Raw genomic sequence first — 27,078 nt, 5'->3', positions numbered from 1 at the left:
AAGGTTAACAACCAAATGAGAAGATGATCAGGTTCACCAGTAATAAGGGGAGTGTAAAATCAAATGAGAGACCATTTCCGTCCCAGGTCAGCAGAAGCGTTAAGCCAAACTAATACTAAGTGCAAGACAAACGCTAGTGTTTCCTTGAACAAGCAGTCCCGTACGCTGCTGAGGAGAGGGCTCCACTTTGGAGGCCACTGGGGAGTTAGCCATGTTGGAACTGCACATGCCCTGTGAACCAATGGTTTTACTTCTAAGGACACACTCAACATATAACTCTTGCACATGTGCACATGTTCAAATATGTCAAAAATAAACCACATTAAAAGTTTTCTATCAATAGTGGAAAAGTGAGTCAATTATGGCGTATTCATTCAATGGAAGACCAAGTAGTAAAAATGAGTGAACGAGAGCTGCGTCTCATAAATTACAAAATACTACTGATTGAAGAAAGCAATCTATAAAAGGAGAAATAGAGCATAGAGACCATGTTACACATTGCTTATGGACACATTTCTATAGAGAGCACAGAGGATAAAGCAGGAAAGACAGCCATCAAATGCAAAGTAGTGTTTGCCTTTGGAAAAGTAAAAAAGTAAAATTCGAGGTGGTGGTACTTCAAAAGTGAAACTTCATTTTGTTTTAAACAAGGTCCTTTAAAGAAAATATGGTTAATAAAAGCTATGATCTACTAAAGCTGGGCAGTGCCTTCAACAGGGTATGATCTCCTGTGCTTCCAGTGCCTATTTCAACAATTAAAAGTAGCCAAATGCAAAGATCTCAGGAAACAATACTTCCCTTCTTTTATTAAAGCAATTTGCTACGGTACACATTACTTGTACAGTTATGATTTAGTTCAAGCACCGAAAAGTGTTCGTTTTTCTATAATCTCTTCCCTTCGCACCTTTGGACAGGGTCGTGCAAGTGAACGATGCCTGGAGATATTGCCTCCATCTTACTCTACCCTAAAGGGTCAATCCTAAGAACAAAAACTCACAGCAGAAGATGGATGGGCAGAAAAACATGGGAAGAGTCTTGGTCCCTGCAAATGCCAATGAGTCACTGAACTCTGACAGTCACAGAACTGCCCTATCTTCGTTTCTTAGGAAACAAATTTTCCTTATTGCTTAAGACCTATTTAAATTAAGTTTTCTGGGATGCCTGGATGGCTCAGTGGTTGAGTGTCTGCCTTCAGCTCAGGGTGTGATGCTGGAGTCCTGGGATGTAGTCCCGCATCCGCTGCCTGCAAGGAGCTGCTTCTCCCTCTGCCTATGTCTCTCCCTCTCTCTGTGTGTCTCATGAATAAATAAATAAAATCTTTTAAAAAAAATTAGGTTTTCTGCTCCTCGCAGTTGACTGCACAATGATACACAATGCTCTCTATCAAAACAAAATACAAAACTCTGAAGAATGTACAGATTCCAGTGAGTTCCTGATGACTATAAAGATCTTGTTATTCTTGTACAGACTGGAGGCAGGAATTCTGCAGATGACACAAATAGTTGTAAGCTTGACCAGAACTACCAAAGTTTTGCTTCACACTTTCCTAGTCACTGGACAGTCTGAAAGAGAATGTGCCTCTTTTGTTTTTAGCATTGTGTGGCCACATTGAGAGATGGGATGGGCGTGTCTCAATTTGCTTCTCTGCAAGTATTTCAAATTGTTTACTCCCTAACATTCCTCTGTGACTCTTCAATATATGGCTCCCTAAAAACAGTTTGGATGGGTACTCCATCTTGGCAGCAAGAGCGGCAGCCCCTGGAAAGGAAGTGGGTTCATTTCTTTTCTACCTGTGCCCCACACCTGGGCAGACTCACACAACTCAGTCTCCTACATAGGGACTTACCCAGGGTTGTAGAGCCAACTCCTAGAACTCTGGAGAAAGTTTTCATCTCAGCATCAGGCTTCTGTAATAATAATGAAACAACTACAAAGGCAGGCGATTAAATGGATTTATTTAAAAAGAAGACTACAAAATTTGCCAATGAGAGAGATTAAAAAAAAAAAAAAAAGACCCAAGGATTTAAACTGATAAATACAAAAGCAATTGGCTATAAACAATGTAAAAATACTTTTCCCAGTCCCCAAATAGAACATAATTTAAGTACAATTATAAAAATTTTTATACTGTATGTGCATTTCCCTTATAATTTTTAAGAACCATTCTAAACAGTTTATTTGTATAAAATATAACAAATGTAACATGGCTGTTAATAAAAAATTATGTTAAATTTCAGTTTACTGAGTGTGTCCTTTTTTGGACATAGAAGGGGTTTTGGTCCCAAGATCTCCTTAAACTTTTTATTTTCTACATGGTCTTTTTACTCTCGTTCCTTCTACAACAGAAGAGCAAGGCTAATCAGTCATGGGTCCCCTAAAAAATAGAATGAAGAAAAGTTCTAGAGTGACCAAAAATACTAGTGAATATATTATCTTTCTGAAAAGGGAAGAGTTAAGTGGCAGTGAAGAGGTCCACTTCTGCCTCAGTGAAACAAAAGGAAGCAAAGCCTCTGAGCAAGCAGAGGTGAAGCTCAATGCCAACGTGCTGTACGTGTGAGGCCGGCTCGGATATATCCATCAAACTCAACTATGCCCATGCACATATATGGGGGGTTCCCTGAGGTAGCCCAGATGCTTTTTTGTGACACCCAGCCGGGTCTACATGATATTTAAAATGACAGTGGTGTATAGTTAGATGTGAAATTCCAGAACCTGCCAACCGAAGCTAGTTATCTTGTGCTACTCTTTATTCTTGAACCCCAGAACCAGGCTACTTCTCCTCACTTCAATGGTGTGCCCAGTAAAAACAGCATCAGTGATTGGTTTCATTATCTCCCAAGGAGGTAGTGGTGACAGCATCACTAGCACTAGCTAGCATCCATGCTCTGCTACAAATGAGTAAGGTTCTGAGCAAGACAGAGCAGAAGCTGTGTCTGGCCATAATGATGAATTCTGACAACCACATTTGCCACATCTACAACGCACAAATGAGAATTTTAAAAAGGATAAGGTCATTAACTTTTCTCACTGGAAACATGATTCTACTCCTTCAGATAGAAAACCCTGGGAGACCTCCACCAAAGTCCTGAAGTACTGACGCATGGGCTCAGGACTGTCTTAATACTACAGTCCTGAGTCGAAAATGGAAGAGGAGTACAAGAAAGGTCTACTCTGAGAAGCAGTTGGTCAGAAAGGTCCTATCTCAAGTGCCTTGTCTGGCTGGCCCTAAGACAGCCTGCCAGCAAAGAGACAACTCTTCCAAACCATCAGAACTAGGTATGAAGTGTCTCTTGAGAATGGTTAGACTGCTTCCTTATACCATCATCAGTATTAACCTGGGCAGGATCTGCTAGATGCTTACTTTCTTAAGAAAGTCTTCTTCAAAGAGAAGTTATAGTAGTGCCCAAGGTGGGAACAAGAACCCTAAAGATCCTGCTACATATTCTATGTGATTAAAAGGGCCCCAAATTTTGGACCACATAGAGACCCCTGCCATCAAGCAAGAGTCAGAGCTAGAGGCTCCACTGCTGTCGGATGATGAAGTGTACAGACCATGTGGGGTAAAGAGAGTAGAAGGGAGAATCTCAAATAGATGTAAAAATCAAAGGCTGGGGTTTTAAAAAGAGGGAAGGCTTCAGAGAAGACACTGCACAGGACCCGCAGAGCTGTATTAACTTCAGTAGAAATAACCACATGCCAGTAGGGAAATGGATCAATTTCTAACTCATAGTATGAACTTCTCTCTTCAGACAGTGGTAAGTGGTTGAAACCTGTTTTTATAATTACTTTCCATGTATTGCGCAAAAAAGTGTATCTTTTTTATCTTTGGTCTCTAGCAATGAGAGTTTCTTCCATTTTTCTGTGTTATATACAATTGTTCTTTTTTTTTTTTTTTTTTGCTTATTAACAACAACCAAAGTGCAGTATAAACATGGGGTTTATGATGTTGTTGCTCTTATACATATAAAATACCAACACCTTTCATACAGTTTCTATTAGGCTATAAAGGGTCTCAGAAAGAATTAATAATTATCCTAAAATGTTACAATGTAATTTTAAGGCCGAGTGAGATACAGTAAAACCTGGGTATTATATTTTTAAGGAAAAAAAAAAAAAAAACCTAGACCAACATTTTAAATAGTGATCTCTTCAGTATACATTGAATTTTATCAGATATCAAAAAAACCTACCTAAGCAAATTAATTTAAGAATAAAACAATGTCTAAATCAATGAATTAATCATGCTGGCTGTATAGCATAATTTGATAGCTAGGCCAACAATGATGACAGAATAAATTCTCATCAGTTGAGCTATGTGATTTAAAGAAACAACTGTCCTCAATTCCAAAAACAAAAACAGAACCATTTTAAGTGACAGAAGTTTTAACATTATTTTTAAAAAAAATTTTTTAAACCCCAAAACTCTCTGGCTTAATTTGTGGTAACTGACACACTGCCTTTTTGCCCTTCCCCTCGCTCTCCAAAAGAAGTGGTTTAACAATTAGACAAATTCTCCATGAGCTTCGGCCAGGGCTCAGGTGCCATGCAGTCAATACCTTATGTAACACCCGGTCTCTTGAGTCCTTAACCATTAAGGGGTTCTGTGAGGCCCCCTGGCCTCGTAGCCTCTGGTTTCCTAGCCTGGGACTCCCGTCGTTTCCAAATGAACACAACGACAACGTCACACAGGAACATAATACTTGCCAGAAATCCAAAGACCTGAGAAGAAAGAACAAGGGTTATATGACAGATTTTGGAATATAATCTCACATTTTCTACTTGGCTCTGAGAGCATTTTATACAAGCAAGGTGATTCATCAATTTTATCTTATACACATTCTTCTTCCTTTTTTAAAAATATTTTATTTATTAGAGAGAGAGTGTGTGTGCAGAGTAAGACAGAGAGAGAGAGCGAGCTCGCAAGAGTACATGAGGGGGCAGGGGAGAGGGAGAAGCAGATTCTCTGCTGAGCAAGGAGCCCAGCACGGGGCACGATCCGAGTACCTGAGCTGAAGGCAGATGCTTAATGTCTTAATTCAGGCATCCCTATCTTATACACCCTATTCTTAACCTTAGTAATAAAGTACTTTTTCAGGTCATTAAAAAAAAAAGTTACAAAAAATAAAACCCTAGAATAATGGCTATTAGTTGACGTCTCATAAAATAGAGATGTCTCGTTTTGTGTGTGCATGTGTATATGTGGGATGCCAATCTGTGAAACTAAGGTTAATAGATGAAAAACAAAATCCTATAAAATGATACAAAACACAAGATTATTAGCAATGGTTAGACTGATCCACAGGGGAGGTAAAGGAAATATGTGAGTAGGGAGCTGAGCATAGGTGAAAATGGCAAGAAGTAATCAATAACAATTGATTGATCAACAGAAATTCTATTTTGAAGATACTTTTAGGTTAAATTACCTAAAAATATTTTCCAGTTGTCACACTGTAATGACACAGCAACATGACACCACTACCTACTTCCTCTTCCTTAAATCACTTCCTTATTGTACTCTTCTAACATATGATCAAACATTCTGAGAATTCTGTCAAGAAATCTTCACTAAGCAAAACCAGGAAAGAAATGGGGTCAAAGAACTGCTCTATAAAAAGAGAAAATTGATGTAGGTAATGGCTAAAATCCCTTCCACATCTAACATCCATCTCTCCATCATTTTTTTTTAAGATTTTATTTATTTATTCATGAGAGACACAGATACAGAGAGAGGCAGAGACACAGGGAGAGGGAGAAGCAGGCTCCATGCAGGGAGCCTGACGCGGAACTCGATCCCAGGTCCCCAGGATCACACCCTGGGCCGAAGGCAGGCGCTAAACCGCTGGGCCACTGGGACTGCCCTCTCCATGATTTTTATTTATTGTTTTTTAAAATTTCTTTTAGTTTTTATTTAACATACAGATTAATATTAGTAATACTAGTTTCAGGTATACAATATAGTGATTCAGCACTTCAGAGCTCATCAGACAAGTGCATTCACTCATCCCCATCACCTATTTAGCCATCGCCCAACCCACCTCACTTCAGTAACCAGCAGTCTGTTCTAGATTTTTAATATTTTGTTGTAGTTCACTCCACTCTCTTGACCCTTCACATCCAACCTTTCTATCCTAAAGAATACATTCTGCTACATCTCACTGTAAAGCAAACTGAACTCCAAATGTCATTAATTCACCCCAATAGCCCCAAAACATCCAACTGATATTTAATTACCATCCCACATCTCCAAACCCAAGTCACTTCTCCCCTCTGGAGGCTTCATTTTTTTTTTAATTTTTTATTTATTTATGATAGTCACAGAGAGAGAGAGAGAGAGATCGGCAGAGACGCAGGCAGAGGGAGAAGCAGGCTCCATGCACCGGGAGCCCGATGTGGGATTCGATCCTGGGTCACCAGGATCGCGCTCTGGGCCAAAGGCAGGCGCCAAACCGCTGCGCCACCCAGGGATCCCCTGGAGGCTTCATTTTGGCATGATGGTGTCTATTACCTTATTTGCCTGGGAAACATATTACATGCTTTAAGGACAGTCCAGACATCACCAAGTCTGTGAAGCCATCCCTGACCTCCTGGAGAGCCCCAGTCCACACAGGGCCCTCTATGCCATACCATCCAGACAAATCATCTTCCAGATCTGTTGTTCACATACTTGACAATTTTTTTTAATGGACTCCCTCACTCGTTTAAGTCTGTAAATTTTGTCATAATTTAAATAGTTGTAAAAGGTAATTTCCAGCATATTATATATACTGAGTTTTTAAACTACCAGTCATTCTTAAATATATCCAACAAAATCTAAATACTGTTAATAATCTAATACATCACCTAATTGTAACACACAAATAACCTGTGTTTTAATAGCTGGGAATTTCATGCCATACTCTCTTTCCCCTTCAACTCAACTTTCCTCAACTCTATTTCACTTCCTCCAAGGATATTATTTTATTTTTTAAGGATTTATTTATTTATTTTTGAGAGAGAGAAAGAGAGTGCACAAGCGAGCTGAGGGAGGGGCATGGGCGGGAGAGAGAATCTCAAGCAGACTCCCTGCTGAGTGCAGAGCCCAAGGTAGGGCTTGATCTCGTGACCCTGAGATCATGACCTGAGATGAAATCAAGAGTTGGTCTCTCATCTAACTGAGCCACCCAGGCAACCCTCTCCAAGGATTTTTAATAATATATTTCCATACCTCAAAACATTTTACTGATCACCCTATCATACTACTCTGCAATAAAAATATGTATACAGACTGAAATTAACCATAAGGGTCTATTAAAACTTTGACTTTTCTCTTCATGTACCATTGATTTGTGTGCACATGCATAAATATTACTTGTTGCCAGAATGAGTCAAGGTTCCCCATTAATTTGTTTTGTTTTATACAGGTTTTACGTGTGTGCTAACCATGCTCACATTAACAGGTGAAGTCTCTGAACTCCTTTTGAGTTTTCTGTAATTAATTGAGTTTAATGATTTTAATGATCTAATAGCTGACAAGTCAATTAATTATAAGTTCAGTTTTGTCATGAATAAAATATTAATTGGAACCCAGCTGACTTGGAAGAGGATGAATCACTCAGTTATCAGCTATTCATGTTCACAACACTGGTACCAATTCAGGTGCATGATCCTTGATTTGTAATTCTAAAATCCAAAAAGCTACAAAAATAAAGCTTTCATAATTTACTTGGCTAAAAAGTGGCATGAAGTATAACTCCTTCCAGTCTTTATCCCTTTTAGTGTGAATATTCAAGCTTCAGAAATATTAACATGCTGGATTACAGGGTGCTGCTCCAGGCCCTCTGAAGGTGTCATATAATATTAGTACATGTGCAGTGCTACTTTTCTAAAAACCAGAATATTCTGAATTCAATAAATAAATACATACATACATACATAAATCTGTCTCCTCCCCCCCAAGGATTTCGGATAAAAACATTTACTTTTCTATTTATTATCTCTCTTTTATTATAAAGATAGAACCCTTGGATCATTTCTCCTATGTGCTCTCTACACCTAGAAAAGCATGTGGCATGTAGGTATGTTTTTGCTGGACTGCAAAGTAGAAAAACATACAATAACCAAAGTCAATACTACCACTTCCATTAGCAGTGAGGCGTTCATATGTAGAGGAAAGGGGGTTTTATTCTAAATTCTGAAGACAGGTTCTAGGTTTCTAAGGCTATCATATTTATTTGCTCTTAGGTCCTCTATTCAAAATTACACTAAAAAATAAATTACTAAACAAACCACTCTCCCACACTGTATCACCTGTCAAGTACTTTCAAGTTCCATATTTCTAAGGAAACAAAACTTAAGCAAGGCTTCAAAATACAAGGTACTCACGGATGCAGCCATCTCAGCTTCTGTTCTGTCATGTGTGGAAACGAAAATGATGGATGCCAACAAAAACACACATCCTGTTCCCAAAGTAATATAAAAGTCCTAGAACATGTGCATAAAGAACACCGTATGGTTAGGTTGATAGAAACAATAGCTTTTGTTTTTTATTTTTTAAAAACTTTAGTGACACAGTTTTTTCTTCATATAGCCCAAACCAACATACTTCAGCTTCTTTAAAAAAAATTTTTTTTATTTGACAGACAGAAAGCAAGAGAGCATAAACAGGGGGAGAGGGAGAGGGAGAGGGAGAAGCAGGCTTCCTGCTGACAAGGGAGCCTGACTTGGGGCTCGATCCCAAAACCCTGGGATCATGACCTGAGCCGAAGGCAGACACTTAACTGACTGAGCCACCCAGGCACCCCATGCTTCAGCTTCTCAAGTCTGGAATTCACGAACACCCCTGTAAAGGAATACTATCCACACTTTGGACAGGTGTATTCAGAGTATGTCACAAGATAATCTTTTAATAAAAGCAGTTCCCCAAAAGGTCGTGTGTGTGTGTGTGTGTGTGTGTGTGTGTGTGTTCTAGGATACATTAAAATTATCAAACCCAAAGGTTTATTAAATCCCATCTTACATGGGGTGCCTGAGTGGCTCAGTCTGTTAAGCGTCTGCCTTCGGCTCAGGTCATGATCTCAGGGTTCTGGGATTGAGCCCTACATCGGACTTCTTGCTCAGCAGAGTCTGCTTCTCCCTCTGCCCCTCCCCCTGCTTGTGCTCTCTCGTCCTCTCTTAAATAAAATCTTTAAAAAAGGATAAAAAAAATCCCATCTTATTTCCAGCAAAAAAAACAAAAAACAAAAAACAAAAACCAGAAACAGACTTTTCTTCTCTTTCAAAGTATAAATGGTCCCTGACTTACAATGGTTCCACTTAATGATTTTTAACTTTACAATGATGCAAAAATGTTACATATTCAGTAGAAACTGTACTTCAAACTGTGAATTTGGATGCTCCCTCAGGCTAGTGTTGTGTAGGACGCTTCTTCATCATGATGCTGCACGGTGGCAGCAGTTCCTGGTCAGCCACCGATCACAAGATTAAACAACCAGGGTACACTGACAATCCTTCTGGACCCACACGGCCATTCTGTTTGTCCCTTTCAGTATAGTATCCAATTACATGAGTCAACACTTTATCATCAAATAGCCTTTGTGGTAGATGATTTTGCCCAACTGCAGGCCAATATAAGTGTTCTGAGCACACTGAAGGTAGGTTAGGCTAAGCTATGATGTTCAGGAGGCTAAATGTATTAAATGCACTTTTGATTTACAATATTTTGAACTTATGATGGATTTATCAGAATGTAACCCATTGTTAAGTTGAGGAAGATCTGTATTCTATGCTACGATGGCCTCTCTGAGAGTACTTCAGTGCTTTGAAAGCACTCTGGAAAAGAGAGAATCAGAAGAACCACCTGTCATTAACTACATAAAATGATGCCAATAGTATGTTTTTAAGAAATGTAAGCTTTCTGCAAGAACATATTGCTTTCAATTGTTCCAAGTGACTAACTCAAAATGAGCTTGTATGATATGAGCTTATCTACTCTATAAAAGGTTCCATATCTCCTCAAAATGCGGTTCATGACATGAAGTTCTTCATGGGTTTCCCAGGACTCTCTCAGGTATAATCTTGTAAGGCTTCTCTCAGTTGCCAACTGAAACCAGTGCTTGACATGCACACTTGATTCAGAGGAGAAGCTGGTAAAACTGGCCATTCCAAAGGTTTTTAAGTCTGATATTTTCAGAGTTTTCTGAAAACCCATCCAATACAGAATTCCTATGTTGTCGATTGTGTACTTAACATTTCTAAAAAAATAAATAAGAGATTTTCTCTTCACTTATACAAAAAGTGTTTTTCTGCAATACTTTATTTTTCATTCCTTCAAATGTTATTTTTTTTAAGATTTTATTTATTTATTCATGAGAGACACAGAGAGAGAGAGGCAGTGACACAGGCAGAGGGAGAAGCAGGCTCCGTGCAAGGAGCCCAATGCACAACTGGATCCCAGACCCCTGGGATCACGCCCTGAGCCAAAGGCAGACGCACAACTGTTAAGCCACCCAGGTGTCCCTCAAATGTCATTTCAAATCTGTGACGCACAAATAAAATTCCATTTACTAGTATCTGGACTACATTCAAGGAGGTATCAAACAAGGCAACCATTTTGAGACCGAATAATGTGGTGTTCAATAAACATAGGTTCCAGAACCAGACTATCTGAGTTCAAATCCCAGGACAATACTTCTTGGCTCTATGACTCTGAATTCATTATTTAACATCTGTGTGCCTTAGTCTCTTCATCTGCAAAATAGGAGTAAGAGCAGTATCTTCACAGGTGATTCTAATGGTGCTTAGATCAGTGCCAGGCACACAGTAAATGTTCCATAAGTGTTGACTGTTGTTACTCCTACAGACTCTGAGCCACAACAGCATGGGATAGAAAAGATTCTCCCTTCAAAAAGCTTATCCTTTCCCCATATCCCCCCAAACATCACCACCACCACCCTCTCAAAATATTTTTTGTATGGGATCCCTGGGTGGCGCAGCGGTTTGGCGCCTGCCTTTGGCCCAGGGCGTGATCCTGGAGACCCGGGATCGAATCCCACATCGGGCTCCCGGTGCATGGAGCCTGCTTCTCCCTCTGCCTGTGTCTCTGCCTCTCTCTCTGTGTGTGTGACTATCATAAATAAATAAAAATAAAAAAAATATTTTTTGTAAAGTAGAAAACGTCTCTGACATTAAAAAGTATTTAAGTACATTAATAGGTCAAGAATAAAAGTGATTTTTAAGCCTTTCAAACAAACACGAAATCCTTACAATGTTAGGTGAAAATTACAACATATCTGACTATGACTCTTAATCACCTATAAACAGACACAAAAGATCCAAAAGAAGTATAGTAAAATATTTACAAAAGCTATTTTAGAATGAAATGACTGATTTATTCCCTTCCTCCAGCATTTCAGGATCAGTACTAACTCTAACTTAAAAAAAAAATTCTTAATTGCTCATTTGATATAATAAATGTTTTATATTTTGTTTAGTTTAGTTAGACCATTAAACTGAAAAATACTCTAATATTGTTTCTGGCCAAAAAGATCAATGTTCTTAAACACTACAGATGCAGCACTGAAGTAAAAACTGAACATTTCTAAAAATATTTCTATGGATAATGATACTGTTTTGCTGTTGAGAGCTAAGAAACTGAAAAATAATTTGTCTTTAATATTTAAAATACAAATTTATACACAGGAACTGCAAATCAAGCAGCTCAGATACTAGTAATTTTTTCACTTTTCCAAAAATCTTACCGCATACTTCTGTGTATGCGGTAAAAGGGAAAAATTTACAAAGATTAAAACATAATTAATAAAAATTCTAAGGAATTCTCTGCAACCTCTTAATATGCATTTCATACAATAAATGGGTTCTGCTACTGTCATCATTATATGGAGATCCCTGAGGTGATGCCATTTGCCATGACAGAATGGAAAGTTGCTAGGGTGCTGGTTCTAGGAGGATTTGGAGGAGTCCACAGAATGGAATGCAGAATGTTGAGGGCTCTTCTGGGTTCCAGTCTCCATTTATTTTTACGCTACCTGTGGAACTCTGGACAAGGTCTGTAACCACCCTGAACCCAAATTTCCCTACCAGAAAAATGGGAGCATTACAGCATGAGGATTTTAAATCCCAGCATGTAAACTGTCTGGTCCAAGTCCACGCTGAGAGCTGCTATTATCTAGAAGGATAACGAGACAGTCATATATTGGCTATACCAAGAGCGGCAGGTATGTGCTCATCAAAGGCTTGGTGGATGTGATTCAGACCCAACCTATTTTTCAAAGTTATTTTTTTACCTGCTGTGGTATCAACTTTTTTTTTTTAACTTTTTACTTTTTAAACTTAAGATAATTCTGTTAAAAGAAGGTAATGGATTCTTATAGCACAAGATTTATCTTTTTTAATTTTTTTTATTTTTTTTAAGATTTTATTTACTTATCCATGATAGACACAGAGAGAGAGAGACAGAGACACAGGCGGAGGGAGAAGCAGGCTCCATGCAGGGAGCCTGATGTGGGACTTGATCTTGGGTCTCCAGGATCACGCCCTGGGCCAAAGACAGGCGCTTAAACCGCTGAGCCACCCAGGCTGCCCACAGCACAAGATTTAAAAGGTACTAAAGGGTATACAGAAAAAAGTCTCTCAGGTGTATATTAGTATGTGACTCAGTGCTCACTTCTCAATTTAAAACACAGAATCTGGGCAGCCCGGGTGGCTCAGTGGTTTAGCACTGCCTTTAGTCCAGGGCCTGATCCTGGAGATCTGGGATTGAGTCTCATGTTGGGCTCCCTGCATGGAGCCTGCTTCTCCCTCTGCTTCTCTCTCTCTCTCTCCTTCATGAATAAATAAATAAAATCTTCTAAAAAATTTAAAAAATAAAAAACAGAATCCTACTGCTTTGTATTGATCTTGTTATTCCTTGTTCTTAATAGTTAAAAATTTACCCTCATTTGTATCTTTTCCCTCAGAGACATGAGTGCTTTCATATGTCAACCCTGACATGTACAATTCTTCACACACTACTTCACACTACTGTTAACTCCAACACTACTGAAGAAGGAAACTGTTCAGTTCTTTCTTAAGTGTGGAAACCATGTGAATCATTTCATGTGTCATCTCACAAATCCACACTATACTCAAATAGACACGCGCCAACAGACTGTCTTTACAAAGTTACGCATCATTGATTCTGTGAAAAGAAAATTCTCATGTACGCTTTCATTAAAAGGGAAATTTCCGAACAATGAATTCAACAGATGCCTTAATTCGCTCACTAATAACTTCTTTCATAACACACACACAAAAAAAATCAAAACAAAATAGGTAGAATTACATGGCATTTTATTTTAAAAGCTCCAGAAATATATCACATTAGTTCATCAAACTCTCTAGAGTCTAGTGTAATGCCTGGTGCAGAACAGGTGCACAATGAACCCATAAGTGACACTTGGAAATGTGAGAGGTCAGAAGTGACAAAAATCTTAGTTTTTAAAAAATACCTACAGTGAAGGAGATGGAACCACCAGTAACTGAAAACTCCTGACAATATTTGTCACTCCCTTCCTGATTTCACTTTCCCCCTCGACAACCCCACTTGGTAGGGAAAATGGAGTTGCTCAGGGGCAGAGCTGGAACAATGGAGAGTGTCCTACACTCCAAAGTTTTAAGAGTAGTGCTTTTAAAACTCAGTAGCGTGAGTTTTTTTTTTTTGTTTTTTTTTTTTAAAGATTTTATTTATTTATCCATAGGAGACACACAGAAAGAGGAAGAGACACAGAGGGAGAAGCAGGATCCCTGCTGGGAACCTGATGTGGGACTCGATCCCAGGACCCCAGGATCATGACCTGAGCCAAAGGCAGACAGTCAACCACTGAGCCACCCAGGTGCCCCTGTAGCGTGAGTTTTAAAAGCATTACACTAGTCTAGGGATGCCTGGGTGGCTCAGTGGTTGAGCGTCTGCCTATAGCTCGGAGCGTGATCCCAGGGTCTTGGGATGGAGTCTCACATCAGGCTCCCTGCAGGGAGCCTGCTTCTCCCTCTGCCTATGTCTCTACCTCTCTATCTCCATCTCTCATGAATAAATAAAATTTAAAAAAATAAAATAAAAGCATTACTAGTCTGAATAACAGAACTTCACAACATTCCAAAAGAGCTATGTTCTTTGTAAAGGGATTCTCTTTTTTTTCATGCTTACCGACTGCTTGACTTTGTCAGGATCGACTTGGTTGTAAACTGGAGTGAGGTACACAATCAGGATGAGGAGACTCAGAAGAAAGGCACTGCAGCTTACAAATTCAAAAAAGTAAAGTCCTCCACACAAAGTACACTGTGACACGACTTCCTCGCAGATAAAGGCCAGCAGCGAAAACAGCTACAAAAGAAACAAAACCGTTTACTCAAGTGTTTTCCCACGGAAACCACCAGTATTCAGAACACACCTCTGTTCACTCAGCTCTCTGTGAGGTGGAGACCATGGCAAACAAGACGACCGAACAGGTCCGATCTCTGTAGAACTGAACAGTCTGGTTGCCTTGAAGGGAATTCAAGTCCACAAATAGTTAAGTATCGGGTGCTAAATGCTAGAGTCGGGGGAAAGACAGGGCATTGCTGGGAAAGCACACAGGAGGGGCCCTCAAGTAGAGGGGTCAGGAAAGACTTGCTGGAGGAAAGCTGAGACCTGATGGACAGGAGGTCAGTTTTGGGGCTGAAGGACAGCAAAAGGAGCTCCAGGCAGAGAGGCGGTGCACAGAGAGACCTGGAGGCGAGAGCACCTGGCATCCTCCCACCCTGAGGCACAGAGATCCCACCATCCCCATCTGCACCATGAAAGCAAGTTGGGTCGACATGGTTCAAGCAGCCAGTGTGAAGGAAGGGGATGGCAGTGTGAAAATGATGAGACAAGAGGCAAGTAGAGGCTAGATCTAAATGTCCTCTTTTACTAGTTTAAACAAGTCTGGATGTAAAAGGTTATAAAGCAAAGGGGTGACACGTTCAGCTTCATGCTTTTAGTAGGTCTCGCTGGCTACATGCAGCATAGAGAGGGGGCTGGGGGAAGGGCAAATCTTGGGGTGGACATCCAGTCGGGAAGCTGATGAAGGAAACCAGGGGAGGGCAGTGCTCAGGGTAGTAGTGGTAATGGAGAACAGCTCATGCAATCACTGTAAGATGCATGTGACAGGAGTGCTTATCAGGACGGATACTAACAGCAGGAAACAACAGACTTGAATGAACACTTTTATTTTATTATTTTTAGAAAATATTTATTTGAAAGATCGAAAGAGCACAAGCTGGGGGAGCGGCAGAGGGAGAGGGAGAATCAGACTCCCCACTGAACAGGGAACCCAATGCAGGGCCCCATCCCAGGATCCTGAGATCATGACCTGAGCCGAAGGCAGCCGCTTAACCAGCTAAGCCACCCAGGTGCCCCCCACTTTATTTTAACCTAAAGCAAAAAGGCACATTTATTCACCAATCTTTTGAAATAGGGCTTTTCTCTGAGTTTGAGCCTGCTGATTGGAATTCCACATCACGTTTCCTCCATTAATCACTTTTGTCGTCCAGAATTACCACTTGCAGACTAATGTTTAGATGGAGTGGTGCAAGACCCCGGACACCTGAGAAGCCGAGTGTAGATTCCTTCTAGGTCTGGACTAGTTTTACTAGCCCTTTATGGTTACCTTGCTCTTACTTAAGTGCACAGGAAATATTTTAGTAATTTATTTTTCAGACTTTCAAAGCATTCAATTTAGCTTTCACAGAAACAATTCCTTTTCACATTCAATTTCAGTCTGTGTAATTTTTAATTAAATGTTTGGCCGTTAAAAGTATAATTGGCAGCCATGGGAATAACCCAATTTGATTCACAGCAGAAGCAAGTGTTCACCAGTGCCAGACAGGCGTGGGTCAGAATGCCGTGCACTGAATGGACAATGGTAAAATCTAGTTAATTTGGCAACTCAATTAAATGCAAGTGGGATTTAATGGCACTCCCACTGCTGTATATATGATCCTAATATACAGGGGCTTCACTGCAGAAAGAAGAGTCAGGTTTGTTTGTTTGTTTTTCTTCTTTTTTTTAAGAGGTGAGGATGCTAGGAAGAGAATACATTACGTTTCAAATGTGCTGTGTATGAGGGAGTCTGTGAAAGAGTTAAGGGAGGTTTCTAGGAAGCAAAAGGATACACAGGTCTGCAGCTCAGGAGAGAGGTCTGGGGTGGAGATGAAGTCGTGGGCATTGGCCAGTGAGATCCCCCAGAATGAGGAAAGCCAGCTTTATGCAGAACTCTGAGCAAACCCAAGATTTAAAGGATGTGTGGAGGGGGTGACACCAGCAAAGGACAATTAAGAGCAGCAGTCCAAGGAGGTACTAGACCAAGGAAAAAGTATTACTACCAAGAGAAAGTAATGATGGGTAAAGAACGCTACTTAGAGGTCGGGAAAGAACAACAGTGACACACTGACGTCAGACTGAGCTCCAAGAAGGTTGCCGGTGACCTCAGCAAGCCTGTTTCAGTGGAGTCAATCAACCAGGCAGGCTGAGGTTACAGTTCTGTATAGTGGGAAGAGAGGGGAAGACAAAGTAGTGGGATAGAGCCAGCAGAGTCAAGAGGTATAGACTGGCAAAAGTGGCCAGATAGAGTAGTGGACAGGGTAAAACGGAAGGGAATTTCAAGATGGGAGAGAACTGACAATGATTAAACACTGAGGCAGAAACCAAGAAGAGTGAAGAGTGAGTCTAAAGATGAGGACGAAAAGAGGCTCTCTATAGGTAGGATTCAGGGCCCAGGTTTGGAGGTCTTTAGAAATAAGAAGGAAGAGAGAGAAAAGAAAGGTTCACTTGGGCAGTTTGTGTGGGTTTTATGAAAGCCAAGGGAGTTTCCTTTGAGCCTTAAGACCATCAAAATGACTGGTGACCTAAATCAAAGCCTATCGGGAAATGCCATATTGCCCCCCAGAACAGTAGAAGGAACCAGATACATTCCTGACAAGAGTGCTACCAAAATCAGCAGATACACTGCATGTTATAGATATTGCCCTACAAAATACTTTTTAAAAAAGATTTTATTTATCTAAAGAGAGATAAAGTGTGAGTGGGAGAGAGGCAGAGGGAGAGAGAGAATCTCAAGCAGACTCCACAGTAAGTACAGATTGACTCAGGGCTTGATCCCACAACCCTGAGATCATGACCTCAGCCGAAACCAAGAGTCAGATGCTTAACCAACTGAGCCAACCAGGCTATAAAATATTTTCATCAAACAGAAGTCAATGGTATACCACTCTGGACAATTGAGCAGCTTCTTAAAAACTAAACACACAACTGCTAGATGGCCTGGTACCATATTCACACATTCTGTATACGACCAGGAGAAGTGAAAACCTAGGCCTGTCCTAAAAGTTAGTAAGACATAAAATAGTCCAGCGTATTCCAAACAACCTCCTTCAGACAGATGTTAGGTTAGGTAAGGTATTCCCAATTATTACACCATAGACTACAAAGTGACACACCAAGACAAATCATTGAAAGTCATTGCATAAAGGTACTTCTTTCATCATCTGTCATTATAATTATGGGATGAGTTTTTACATGAGTACAGTATAGGATGCTAAATGTCTAATATTCCATTTGCTTTATTCTTGCCTCTATGTTAAATCTTAGCCAACATTTAGGAGTTTTCTCTATGAGAAATCTGCAAAATATACCTCAGGTATATACACGCTAATTAACTGTGAGAATATATCAGCCTAAAACTCTAAGTGGGGTCTGAGAATACTTGATCTTGAGCCATTCCTATCCCAATAATTAGACTGTCAGGAACACTCATCTGTGTAGGCCATATAATAATCAAATCTTTTCTGCAGAGACACAGACTGCTTTTATTTTTTTTTTTAAGATTCTATTTATTTATTCATAGAGACAGAGAGAGAGAGGCAGAGACACAGGCAGAGGGAGAAGCAGGCTCCATGCAGGGAACCCGATATGGGACTCGATCCCGGGTCTCCAGGATCACGCCCCAGGCTGCAGGCGGCGCTAAACCGCTGTGCCACCAGGGTTGCCCACAGACTGCTTTTCTATTCTCAGTAAGAAAGGGGCAGGATCCAGCTCAGCCAGCAGCCATCAGTGTCTTTACTACCAGTCCTGTTCCAAACTTATCAACAGGAGTTCTTCTTATTGACCTGAAGCCTCAGAGCAGTATTGAGAGGCAGATTCTGCACGGGCCTCCTAAGAGATGAAAGGGGTATGATATCAAGTTTGGACATGCACTAGTTCTGATTTCCCATTAAAAGCCAAGAAATCAGCACTACAAACTATATTCCATATGAAGTTTTCTCCTGACTCCCCATCTGTCTGATGCTCCGAACCTTCCTGTATCATCTCCCATAGCACTATTAGTATCTTTAAGTGGTGCACCTGAAACTAATATATGTCCATTATACCTCAACTAAAAAAAAAAAAAAAACTTTTTAAGAAATGCATTTGAGGGGCAGCCCGGGTGGCTCAGTGGTTTTGTGCCTGCCTTCAGCCCAGGGCCTGATCCTAGAGCCCCAGGATCGAGTCCTACATCCTACGTTGGGCTCCCTGCATGGAGCCTGCTTCTCCCTCTGCTTGTGTCTCTGCCTCTCTCTCTCTCTCTCTGTTTCTCATGAATAAATAAAATATTTTTAAAAATGCATTTAAGTATTATGTATCAACACTGTAATACGTATAGGAACATGTACTGACAGGGCAATAAGATCAATGTGTAAGAAACAATAAAAAAATAATACACTCATAATTGACCATCCATTATATGTAGATTCAAGGAATCTCAGGAAAATGCTCTAATCCACCTATACTAAAATAGAATAAGCGGAAAAGTAAGACTCAAAGCAGGGCCAAGAGATACATAGGATCTGGATAGGCAGAGAACATTCCAGGTGGAGGACAAAAAAGAACAGATTCATGAAGGCAAGAATTTGCATGGTAAACCCCACAGGGATAATGTAACTGACCTGAGTGGGCAGTGATCATGAAAATGTTTAAGGAGCTGGGTGTGCTTATGTGATGATCAGGCCAGGGAGTGTAGACTTCTGGATGAAAGCAACAGGGACTGCCTGCCTGGTTTGGCTGGTTAGAAGACAGGAGGAGCAGAGGACTGGGTGGGGCCTGAAAGAATATCACAACTCAGGAGTAGGAGAGAAAAGAGCAACTCACACCTGACAAGCAAGTCACAGGCGGTCTAACACTTCTTAGGAAAACTCCTTAATAAGCGAGTGAATACATTCCAAATCATTAATCTAAACAGTGATGGGGTGGTGGTGGTGGTGAAATATGGCTTATTTTAATCATATTCTCTAGTTTCTTTTTCCTAGTTTCTTATATATATTTTGGTAAACAAATGCTTTTTCGTATTAAAAAAAATTAAGTGTGAAAATTAAGGGAAGGAATAATTTCAAGAAATGGGTAGTCACCAGCATTAAATACCAAGTGGTTAAGGATAAGGAAAGAGGTAAGGTCGCTGGGGAAGGAGATTGTGATTAGTGTTAAAAGTAAGTTCAAAGGCTCAATAATTATTTTCTGGTAAATGGTTTTACTCTCCAGTAGCATGAAGACCTCACATTAAATACTGCTAATGACTATGAAGCGAAGTACACCCAATGCAACTGCTTCTAATGACATAAACTTTTACTCAAACAGATCTATGGGAATCTGTCTTTGGGACTTGGGAGGTCCCTGGAGGGCAGAGTCTCCCACCTTTGTGTCTACAGGTGGTGGAATGAATCTCTGACAGGCCAGGTCCCACAATGGCCAGTCATAGCCCCAAAGCCAGGCCTCCTGACTCCTACAGCGTGCTTGTTCCCCTTCTTGAACACTGTTTATTAAGCTCATTTTACAACTATGTATGTTTGTGTAGGTTTCCCCTTAAGACTGGATTTTTGAAGTTATGATCAGAGTTTTGTGCATTTCCCCTTTTGCTGCTAAATTTTACATTAAAACCAATCTGCTAGGGTCAACACATTTGGGGAATCTTAGTGACTAAAATGTGGCTTACTCACAGTGCTGGTGATTTAAACATTGACTCCCCTGTGTCTCTCTCTTCATTTCAGTTTCACTACCCCTTCTGAAACATTAGTCTTCTTAAATTAACAGTAGTTATATTAAACACAAAGTCTCCATCGTTGGTCTTTTACAGTCTACTACTAAAACATTTCTTATAAAAAGAATTTTTTAATGCTTACCATTCATTATAAGGCCCCAACTACAAAATTATATTAATTTGTGAATTAATGAACTTGCTACTAAAACCTGCGGTCCTACGTAAGGTCCAAGTAAACAAATCTGGCAGGCTGCAGTTAGGCCAGGCCTCCTGTACCTTAGGCAAATATTTACTCTCACAAAGGTTCAAAGATCTAATTTGCTGACATTATGGATCTTCCTCAAGGTTAAAGACAGAGCATTTCAGTTTAATACAGATCAATTTTCACATTGAAATAATGAAAAGATCACCAATGTAAGATAAACTTCTTACTTCTAAGTGATTTGTTTGCTTCTAAGTGATTTGTTTCTTGGCACTTACAGAGTAACATTATTTTATAATTTAATAAATCACTGGTGAATTCTAAATCAAACTGCTTGCCTGAGGAGTCATTATTATCACAGTACTGTGTGGCCACCAGGATATTCAACTGGTACCATAAACACATATGTCAGCTTGTGTTACAAGAATATTACACATATGCAGATCATTGTATCAGCTTTCCAGGAAGGAATTTGGTTGCCCAATGTCAATTTTTCCCTGAAATAAAAAAAAAAAAAAAACCTCCCTCAAAATAACAACAAAAACTTCACACACACACACACACGCACACATACATATATGTGCGTGTGTGTATGTATATATATATATTTGTATAGGAGTGTGTGTATACATATATATGTGTATATATATTCACCAGGACCAATCTAAGGATAAAATAAACTGATAAATAAATAAACTGCATAAAAATTTAGGACTGCAATGACTCCTTATGCTTGCATTCCCAGCTAAGTATTTCTTCTTCAGTTCTGGAAGGTCAGATGGTAGTTAAGGGATACTTTTGTTTTGGACAAGCCTTTGACAAAATTAAGGTTTTATCTGAATGGCAGTAGACACAGCTACATAATTGCAAGAGTACATAACTCAGGAGCTGGTTATGCTCTTTTATCTCTAACCTCTCCTTCTGTTTATAGGCTCAACTCTCTGTTTGGTGTTCAGCTCTGTGCCAGAACATCCCACAGAGCCTCAGAAGTTTGTAAAAATCTTAAAGAGTGAAAAGAACCTCAGAGGAAATCCAATTCAATCTCTGGATTCTAAGAAATTTCCTAAGTATGCAGAGCCTGATTTTTAAGTTTTAAAGTAAGGTTCTTTCTCTTTTGGGGTTTTGAGAATTTGGTAAGATTTATGGGTCTAGAAAAATATACCCAAACACAGATATGTACCACATTTTGGATAAAATGTTATAGGGTTTGCATGTCCCTGGTTAAGTACCGCCTCTTCTGATTAGGGGTTTCTACATTACAGTTGTTTCTTTATTAGAGCTCTGCAAATCGACTTATTAAAAAAAAAAAAAAGTTACCTAGAGTAAAATAACCTAAAGACATAATATGACTTAAGGCAAAGAAGACTATGCCCTGTTGTTTCAGACTGGATGAGAGTTTTAATTTATTTCATTATAACTTCCTTGGGACTTTCTGGGTAACTCCCGTAATATACACTATTATGAAAAGACAGAGGCCATCAATGAAAAAGTAGGAAATAAAAACAATCAAAATGGAAAGCAATAATGAAATATGTTTAAAAAATCTATATTGAAGAAAGCATTCTTATAACATTGCAAGTTCCCCATAAATAAGCGCACACCTATTTTACTGCACTGTGCTTTACTGCACATTGCAGATACATTTTTCAAATCGAATGCTTGGGCAACAATGAATCAAGCAAGTCTACTGGTACCATGTTTCCAACAGCATTTGCTCACTTCATGTCTCTGTGTCACATTTCAGTAATTCTTGCAATATTTCAAACATTTTCATTTTTATTATATTGCTATGGTCATCTGATAATGGATTACAACTAGCTCAAAGCTCAGAAAATGGTTGGAATTTTTTAGTGATAAAACATTTTAAATTAAGGAGCACCTGGGGGGCTCAGTCCGATGAGCATTTGACTCTTGATTTCCGCTCAGGTCATAATCTTCTGGTCCTGGAATTGAGCCCACAACGGGCTCTGAGCTCCACATGGAGTCTGTTTGTCCCTCTTCCTCCTCCTCTGCTCTGCCCCCCTGCTCATGCTCTTTCTCTCAAATAAACAAATAAAACTTTTTTTAAAAATCTAAAAAAATATATTTTAAATTAAGGTATGTACAATTTTTAGACATAATGCTATTGAACAGTTGACAAACTACAATATAGTGCAAACATAACTTTTATATGCCCTGGAAAACCAAAACATTCATCAGACTCCCTTTATTGCACTATTCGCTTTGTTGTGGTGATCTGGAACCCAACCTGCAATATCTCCGAGATAAGCCTGTAAGTAGATTTCAAGAAGACACATTAGTTTTTATCCTATCCCTCTTTCTCCTTCTGGTATGAGGGAGAACAAGCAGGAACAAACAGGAATTTGCAAGGCAAATTCATTTCCCCCTCTTCTCCACATCCAAGTAAAAAGTATATATACCAAAATTTCTGGTTGTATTCTATTTCAAGGATATGGAACTACCGTTTATTAAACTAAAGTAATGAGAAATTTTACTTCAGCTTTGCTATTTCTGATTAGAAAGGAAAAACAGACAACTCAGAGAAATTTAACAGGCAGGACACCAATACTGATGATGTCTGTAGAGCAGCAAGAACACTTAAGATACAAACACTGATCTTTTCTGTTCTAAAGAGCTCTACTATTTGTGTGGAAACATTTTAGCTCAGAGCAGAGGAGCACCACTGTCATCTCAAAGTCCTGTTAGAACTGACAAGAGAACAGAAAGATGCACTTCTGGGTAGAAGGAACAGATGTTACGAAGGAAGAAGGGCAGGAGGGAGCCCCTGATGCCTGGTGACAACTGAAAGACTGCCAGTATGGAACTCCCTAAAAGGAGACTGGAAAGATAGGCAGAGCCAGACCCTCTCCGGCTCCATAGGCCACACTGTCACCTGCCCCCCAGTGATTTCAAACTATTCCTAGATGTGATCATTTTGACGACCAGAAAGTACTACCAGTTTTCTGACAGCTGTTTTTGCATTTAATAAAAGTAGGTCATCTGAGTTCTAAGAATAAGTTCTGGTTATCGGAGTTCTAAGAATTTAAGTTCTTCCCAAGGAAACCAACTGGTTATTTTTACTTGAGATGACTAAACAAAAAAAAAAAAAAAAGCAAAACCAATTTTCCCTCTTGCAGAAAATGATGTCCACAGTTGGTTAAAACAGAACACTGGAGGTCAATATGTGTGTAATTTGAGTTAAAATTCAAAGATGTTTTGTTATTCTTGCTAGAGGGCTTACAGGACCTTTACTGCCCAAAGTAAACGAAAACTCAGTGAAATTCAGAGAGGGGTAAACCATGCCCTACTTTTGCTACCTGCACACAAATACGAGCTGTCCTTTCCACCGTGTACTTCGTACACACATATTGCTCTTTCGGAAGTAATTCTTTTCCAGTCAATATAAAACCTGTGGGAGACAGTTTATGGGATACACCCATCGCAATGCCGCGCCTGGTACCGGAGTCTGGGTGCAAAAACTGAACTGCCCCCACACCCCCAAGCACCACCACGGGCTCGTACCGGGAAAACCCACAAGAACCAGAGAAAGATCAACAAGAAGCACTTAGTGCAAATACAGGCACTCTGGGCGATAACGCAGGGTATCAGCTCCGAGAGGAGAGGAAGGTCGCAACAGAGGGAGAGAAAGAAGTCGAAGCGGTGGACCTGGGCTTCCGACGCGTTTCCTGGACCCGCGGACCTCGCTCGGGGGCCCTGGGCAGTCCTCAGGGACCCGCGGGGGAGACACTGGGGTGGAGCGGCAGCCCGGCGGCGGGAGGGAACGCCCCCCTTTCCAGCGAGAAAGAAGGAACTGGGGTGTGGAAACCGCCGCTTCCTGAACAGCCAGGTCAAGGAGAAGCGGCGCGGCAGCCTCCCAAGCCCGCAGGCCGGCGGTCCCGCGGCCAGACCCCCGCCCCGCCCCGCCCCGCCCCGCCCCGGCCCGGCTCGCCCACCCCGGCCGCGGACTTACCAACTGCAGGACTTTGAACGCGAGCCGAGGCAACCGAAGCCGGCCCACGGAGAAGTAGGCGGCGAGGCCGCTCCGGGCGCCCCTGGCGGGGCCCGGGTCCTCCTCCGTGGTGGGGCCGTACACCGCTCCATTCTCCATGGCCCGGAACGCGGTGGCCGCAGAGCTGACGCCGAGGACTTCACCGACTCCAGAAGGACCGCCGGGAGGGCCGTCACTTCCTGGTCTCCGCCCACGCTTCCGCCCCGCCTCCGCTCTAACTCCGCCCCCGCCTGCTCCGCTCTAACTCCGCCCCGCTTGCTCCGCTCTAACTCCGCCCCCGCCTTGCTCCGCTCTAACTCCGCCCCCTGCTCCGCTCTAACTCCGCCCCCGCCTGCTCCGCTCTAACTCCGCCCCCCGCTCCGCTCTAACTCCGCCCCCCGCCTTGCTCCGCTCTAACTCCGCCCCCCCGCTCCGCTCTAACTCCGCCCCCCTGCTCCGCTCTAACTCCGCCCCCGCCTTGCTCCGCTCTAACTCCGCCCCCTGCTCCGCTCTAACTCCGCCCCCCGCTCCGCTCTAACTCCGCCCCCTGCTCCGCTCTAACTCCGCCCCCCGCCTTGCTCCGCTCTACCTCCGCCCCCCGCTCCGCTCTAACTCCGCCCCCTGCTCCGCTCTAACTCCGCCCCCCTGCTCCGCTCTAACTCCGCCCCCCCGCTCTGCTCTACCTCCGCCCCCCCTGCTCCGCTCTAACTCCGCCCCCGCCCTGCTCCGCTCTAACTCCGCCCCCCTGCTCCGCTCTAACTCCGCCCCCGCCCTGCTCCGCTCTAACTCCGCCCCCCGCCTTGCTCCGCTCTAACTCGCCCTCCGCCCCCTCCGCCCCCTCCGCCCCCTCCGCCCCTGGGGCGCTGTCCTTAGCCACTCCGTGTCCTAACGCCGGAGTAAGGGAAGAGAGGAAAGGAGATGAAGTTGGAGATGTAGGCAGAGGCCACAAAATGTAGGGGCCACGCAGAGGAAGGAAAGAAATTAGATTTCATTTTGAGAGCAGTGGGTTGTCTTGATGTAGGGAATGAGTTAGGGGCAGCTAGGGCTAGGCAGGGAAGGATAAGGGAAAGGCCCAGAGACAGGCTCCCAGGAGTCCGTGGGCTCCCTTAAATCCCAAGGACATCAAAATGGCCCAGAGACGGGCTCCTACCCAACCCAAGGAAACAGATAAGACAGTAAAAACAGAGAAGAAAGTAAATTAGGCGCCTCTGCTCTGAAGTGTTAGGAAGTATCTCCCTTTGATAGTTACCAATCACAGAGATTCACCAGACCCAAAAAACAGCCATATACAGTACAAAGAAACCATGGGCTTCCTGGTTAGATTCCCAATAAAAGGCCGTGGGCTTCCTGGTTAGATTCCCAATAAAAGGCCGCCAAAAAGCCCTCAGTGGCAACCCTGTCGGGACCCCTCTCACTTCTGAGAGCTTTCTCTGTGTCTCTGCTTAATAAACACCTATTACTTTACTCATTCTCTGTTGTCCCCGAGATTCATTCTTCAGCTCCGTGACATAAGAGCCTAGGTCTCCCGCATCAGTCTGAAAGGACTTTCAGGATTGCAACCTCTTGCCTCTCTCTGAATTCCTTTTAGTCTTGTCAAAACCATTTAGTTCATTCGCCTCTTCCTTGTGCAGCAGTTCGCACAGTCATATGTGTTAATTTTGTGTGAACTTAAGGAAACTCATGAAGGAATCTAATTGTATTTTAGCAACTGAAGTTGCTTGGGTGACATACCAGGCACGCGTATTTTCTCCTCTACAGTATAACATAGGCACTAGCTTTACTTTCATTTTACAAATGAGCAAACCGAGGCCAAGAGGGAGAATATATCCAAAGTCAAACAGCTAGGTAGGGGTACCTGGAATGAGTCTGACTCACAACCTTGTTGCTAAGTGAACCCAGCAAACCTCAGCCTCTAACTCACCTCTCCATTAGGGTCTCAAAACCCATGGAGGAGGGGAGGGGCCATTGCTGTCACCTACTTCCATATTTAATCTGCTCTCCTCTATGGCCCCAAACCTCCCTATCTTCCTCCAGTAACAGAACTAAAGCTCCTATTCAAATGAATAGAGACAAGTAGATGCTACTCTGTGAGGGCTGTCTATGCAGCCAGCGCAAAATGCCCTTCTGTCTTTGATTAAATGCTCCGGCCAAACAGCCATCAATCCTGTTCAGTAGAATGAGGCCACTGTGTTTTCACCAGGGCTAAAAGGACTCACTGCCCTGCTATTCTTTGAGTTACCATCATCCCAAATTAGACACTATGGAAGTCTGAAATTTACTTTGAAATTCATCTAAAAATATAAGACAGATGGATGAGTAGAGAGATGGATAAAAGGATAAACCTATGATAAAGCAACCGTAGTAACACATTAATGGTGTAGTACATGGGTGTCCACTGTACTTGTTTCTTAATTCAACTTTTCTGTGTGTTTGAACATTTTCAAGAGAAAATATTGAGGGCAAGTAATATTTAAAAACAACTTTGAGTGAGGAGAGAAGATGAACAGATTCTCTCAACCCTCTCAGTTTATTTAAGTTGCACTGAGCAATGCTATAGGGGGTCTCTGCTTTTCTTTGAATTTAGAAGATGATAAGAATTTAGCTTGTGGGAGCACCTGAGTGGTTCAGTCAGTTAAGCGTCTGCCTTCACCTCAGGTCGTGATCCCTGGGGACCCTGGGATCCAGCCCCTTATCGGGCTCCCTGCTCATTGGGAAGTCTGCTTCTCCCTCTCACTCTGCCCCTACACCCCACTTGTGCTGTCTCTATTGTACTTTTTCTATCTCAAATAAATAAATAAAATCTTTTTAAAAAAAAGAATTTAGCTTGT

The 27,078-nt window shown here is 41.6% G+C and overlaps 2 protein-coding genes across 2 annotated transcripts in view; one reads left to right on the top strand and one right to left on the bottom strand.

Moving 5' to 3' along the window:
* The window catches only part of CMTM7 (CKLF like MARVEL transmembrane domain containing 7), a 65,393-nt gene extending 61,243 nt beyond the window's left edge, over window positions 1-4,150 (top strand). The window contains exon 5 of the mRNA XM_055320995.1: window positions 915-4,150. Within this exon, the coding sequence (XP_055176970.1) occupies window positions 915-928 (14 nt within the window). The 3' untranslated portion in view covers window positions 929-4,150. The remainder of the gene's footprint in view (window positions 1-914) is intronic.
* CMTM6 (CKLF like MARVEL transmembrane domain containing 6) lies at window positions 1,939-24,448 on the bottom strand. Its single transcript, XM_055320997.1, has 4 exons — window positions 24,233-24,448; window positions 14,180-14,356; window positions 8,362-8,460; window positions 1,939-4,719 (listed from the first exon to the last, which is right to left on the bottom strand). Exons 1-4 carry the CDS (start codon window positions 24,368-24,370, stop codon window positions 4,585-4,587), a joined length of 549 nt encoding a protein of 182 aa, XP_055176972.1. The 5' UTR covers window positions 24,371-24,448; the 3' UTR covers window positions 1,939-4,584.
* Window positions 24,449-27,078: the final 2,630 nt, after the last annotated feature.

Source organism: Nyctereutes procyonoides, unplaced genomic scaffold (assembly GCF_905146905.1).
Source record: "Nyctereutes procyonoides isolate TBG_1078 unplaced genomic scaffold, NYPRO_anot_genome, whole genome shotgun sequence".
Classification (NCBI taxonomy): domain Eukaryota; kingdom Metazoa; phylum Chordata; class Mammalia; order Carnivora; family Canidae; genus Nyctereutes; species Nyctereutes procyonoides.
Note: the sequence above shows the minus strand (reverse complement) of the source record. Positions and strands in the feature narration are given on the sequence as shown.